At 63.4% G+C, this 836-nt stretch overlaps 1 protein-coding gene across 3 annotated transcripts in view; it reads right to left on the bottom strand.

Moving 5' to 3' along the window:
• Window positions 1–836, bottom strand: part of LOC119594393 (sodium/potassium/calcium exchanger Nckx30C-like) — a 174335-nt gene that overhangs the window by 35097 nt on the left and 138402 nt on the right. The window contains exon 6 of one of the 3 annotated variants that reach the window (XM_037943455.1): window positions 166–581. In XM_037943455.1, coding sequence (XP_037799383.1) covers window positions 166–581 — 416 coding nt within the window. The remainder of the gene's footprint in view (window positions 1–165; window positions 582–836) is intronic. The other 2 variants (XM_037943456.1, XM_037943457.1) reach the window with 2 other exon arrangements.

Genomic DNA, 836 nt, shown 5'->3' with positions numbered 1-836 from the left:
GGCACTGTCATAAAAGGGTCATCATTAAGAGCATTAAGAGCGAGTCAGGAGTGCCAGAGAGGCCCAACCAAGGGCCGAGTGCCGGCTGCAGGCGTTGCCAGGTCGAGGTCATGCTGGCGACCCCTGGGGCGTGTCTCAGGGGTCGGCGAGGCTAGCGAGTCTTACCGCCGGGGTGGTGACGACGGCCTCGGGGTCCGTCGCCTCGGGGGCCGCGGCGTGCAGCGCCGGGGTCACGCCGTTGTTGTCGCCGTTCTGGGGGGCCTTATTGGGAATCTTGCGCACAGAGTTGGTGCCATAACTCACATTGTTCGCCACGGAGTTGCTCTCGGACTGCAGGTCGCCGTTGGTGTGCGGGCCGCTCTGCGAGGCCGCGTCCGAAGAGCCCAGCGAGTCGACGTGCGTCACCTCGGTGCCCTGCGACGAGCGGCCACTTACGTGCGACTGATTGTCAGGGCGAGGGTCGGGGGCCAGGCCGTCCGAGCGGTACGTCTCCACGCGGCCGTTCTGGGGCTTGGTGGCGTCCAGCAGCACCTTCAGCGAGGCGATGGCGTGCAGCTGCGTCGCCTTCTCGTCCACCTTGCCTGCAAAGCGAATCAGTTAGTTCTGTCGTTCCTTCCGCCACGAAAGCACTACTTAACGAACAGAGACAGGGGAGGGGGAGGGGCAAGGGACCAGGGAAGCTGCGTTTCCGGGGGGGGAGGGGGTTATCTAAGGGGACTAATGGCTGAATCAAGGCATACAATAAAGGGGTCGAGGGAACACCTTGCTGAGGGCTACACCAAGGCTCGGTCAGACACTCGCGCCATCTCTAGGTTTCCATTACACCGGCATGCAAG

The sequence above is a fragment of the Penaeus monodon genome, chromosome 33 (genome assembly GCF_015228065.2).
Source record: "Penaeus monodon isolate SGIC_2016 chromosome 33, NSTDA_Pmon_1, whole genome shotgun sequence".
NCBI classification, from domain to species: domain Eukaryota; kingdom Metazoa; phylum Arthropoda; class Malacostraca; order Decapoda; family Penaeidae; genus Penaeus; species Penaeus monodon.
This window is presented reverse-complemented; position numbering and strand designations above follow the sequence as displayed.